Source organism: Hetaerina americana, unplaced genomic scaffold (genome assembly GCF_022747635.1).
Source record: "Hetaerina americana unplaced genomic scaffold, ioHetAmer1.1.p SCAF_1047, whole genome shotgun sequence".
NCBI classification, from domain to species: Eukaryota; Metazoa; Arthropoda; class Insecta; order Odonata; family Calopterygidae; genus Hetaerina; species Hetaerina americana.
Window position 1 is genome coordinate 8578 of NW_027286123.1, and position 1985 is coordinate 10562.

Here is a 1985-nt window from a genome sequence, read left to right on the forward strand (position 1 = left end):
TTTACAACAATACTTTCGTATTTTTGCCACTTCAGAGACTGTGGCAGGAATGGTTGTCTCGTCACTGGTTCAAGCACTATCTAAGTCCATAAAGCATGCAAGCATAGTCAAGCTCGACTTGAGCGTATCCACTGATAGTGCTCGCAAATACGCTTTCGTCGCCTAGCCGAGCTCTTTTAGGTGAGCCTTCGTTTCCTTGGGAAGGGCTCCCCGGGCCCCCACTACTATTGGCAACACTGCCTACCGTTGCCTCGAACATTGTTTTGGCTTGGGGTATCAGTCGCTCGTACTTTTCAAGTTTCTCGGAGTGGGCGGCTTCCAGGGACCCTTCCGCCTCGAAACTGACGGTGGCGTCGATAACGTAGACCACGTCTTTCAACGCCACCACCAAATCAGGCATCAGGTACTCCCCTTCCGTGCCCCCGGAAACCTCTGCTCTCTCGCGACTTTTGCTTCAGGGATCTTCAGGAAGTGGTCCTCAAGGCTCCTCACGATTGCCTCGTGTCGCCGAATGCGGAGACCTTTCACGGCGACGAACTGGCCTAAGATGTGCCCGATCGTCTCGACTCGGGCTCCACACCTACGGCACAAGGGCTCACGCCCCTGATTCTGGCGACCCCGCTTCAGGGCCTCACGCGTGGCTACGGTGTTCGTCCGGAGTTTGATCGTCTCAATCTCCCGCGAGGGGAGGAGGATCCCGCCCTCCGTGAGCCAACAATTGGCGTTGGGGTCATCCTCAAAGTATGAGATGCCCACACCCTGCGACTTCCTCGAGGACCATTCCTTAATTTCCCTTTGGCAGAGAGTCTTTTTAATTTTCTCTATCTCTCCCAAGCCTTCGGGGGCTCTTATTCTCAGACCGCGGGCCAGGTCCCTTATGCGGTCATCGATCCTGCTTGCAGCTATTATGGACCGAGTCAGATGGTCTTCACTTTCCTTCAGACGAAGCATCGACCTAATGCTTGAGATCGGGATTGCGTAACGCAACCGAGGCATACCTAGCCCACCGTCCCTCCGTCGCGCGTGGAACACGCTAACGACGGTGGAATTGGGTAAGTGGTAAATCTTGCGATATACGTTACGCAGACTAAGGTCTAACCTTTCCAGGGCTGAGACCGAAGGTCCTCCCGCACTCAGTCAGTAAAGGAATTTGGGAATAATAAATGAGCGTATTAGGTGTAGTTTCTCGCTAGGCTTCAATGCGAGGCTCCCTGCTCTTTCTACCCTGCTTTCCAGACACTTAGCAGTGGCTCGGTAGTCCATTCCGTACCACGGACTTACCGGCATTCCCAAATATGTGACCGATTTTTCTGCGTCGGTTACAGGGACGAATGAGTCCCCAATCATTAGCATCGGGTCCTCAATGGCGTAGGTTCTCCTGAGCTTGCGGATCGAGAAACAGGTACATTTGCTCGCATTGAGTCTCATGCCTAGGGCATCGAGGTACTCAACTACGGCATCTATCAACCGTTGGCATTCGTTCGCGTTTTGACCTATCAGGGTCAGGTCGTCGGCAAAAGCGAGTACGGGAAGTTTCCCAGATGGAACTACTGCTCCCAGGCTGGATTTCTCCAACCTATCGAGGTGAGGGTCTAGAACCACATTGAACAGGAGCGGCGAAAGGGGGTCTCCTTGCTTGACACCCCTGCGGATGTCCAGCTGGATACCCCTCCCGAAACCCCCTATCTCCGTGGAAGACCCTGTGTACATTTCCGCGACGAGTCGCTGTACGTGTGGGTGCACCCCCTTCTTGCGTAACGCCTTTAGGATCGCAGAGTGCGGCACCGAGTCGAACGCCTTGTAGACGTCCAACAGAGCTACCGTGGATCCGCCGTTGACCTTGGCTTGCTTCGTTAACTCGCTTAAGAGGAACAAATCGCTAAAGCAGCCGTTTTCCGATACAAAGCCCTTCTGCCTCGCGGAGAGAGTCACCGACCTTCCAAGCCTTTCGGCTATGAGGGCCGAGTACAATCTCGAGACGAGGG

At 54.2% G+C, this 1985-nt stretch overlaps 1 protein-coding gene across 1 annotated transcript; it reads right to left on the bottom strand.

Annotated features, from left to right (window-relative positions):
- Window positions 1-399: 399 nt before the first annotated feature.
- LOC139700557 (uncharacterized) lies at window positions 400-951 on the bottom strand. The gene has a single exon (XM_071599086.1). It carries the CDS (start codon window positions 949-951, stop codon window positions 400-402), a length of 552 nt encoding a protein of 183 aa, XP_071455187.1.
- Between the last annotated feature and the right edge of the window lie 1034 nt (window positions 952-1985).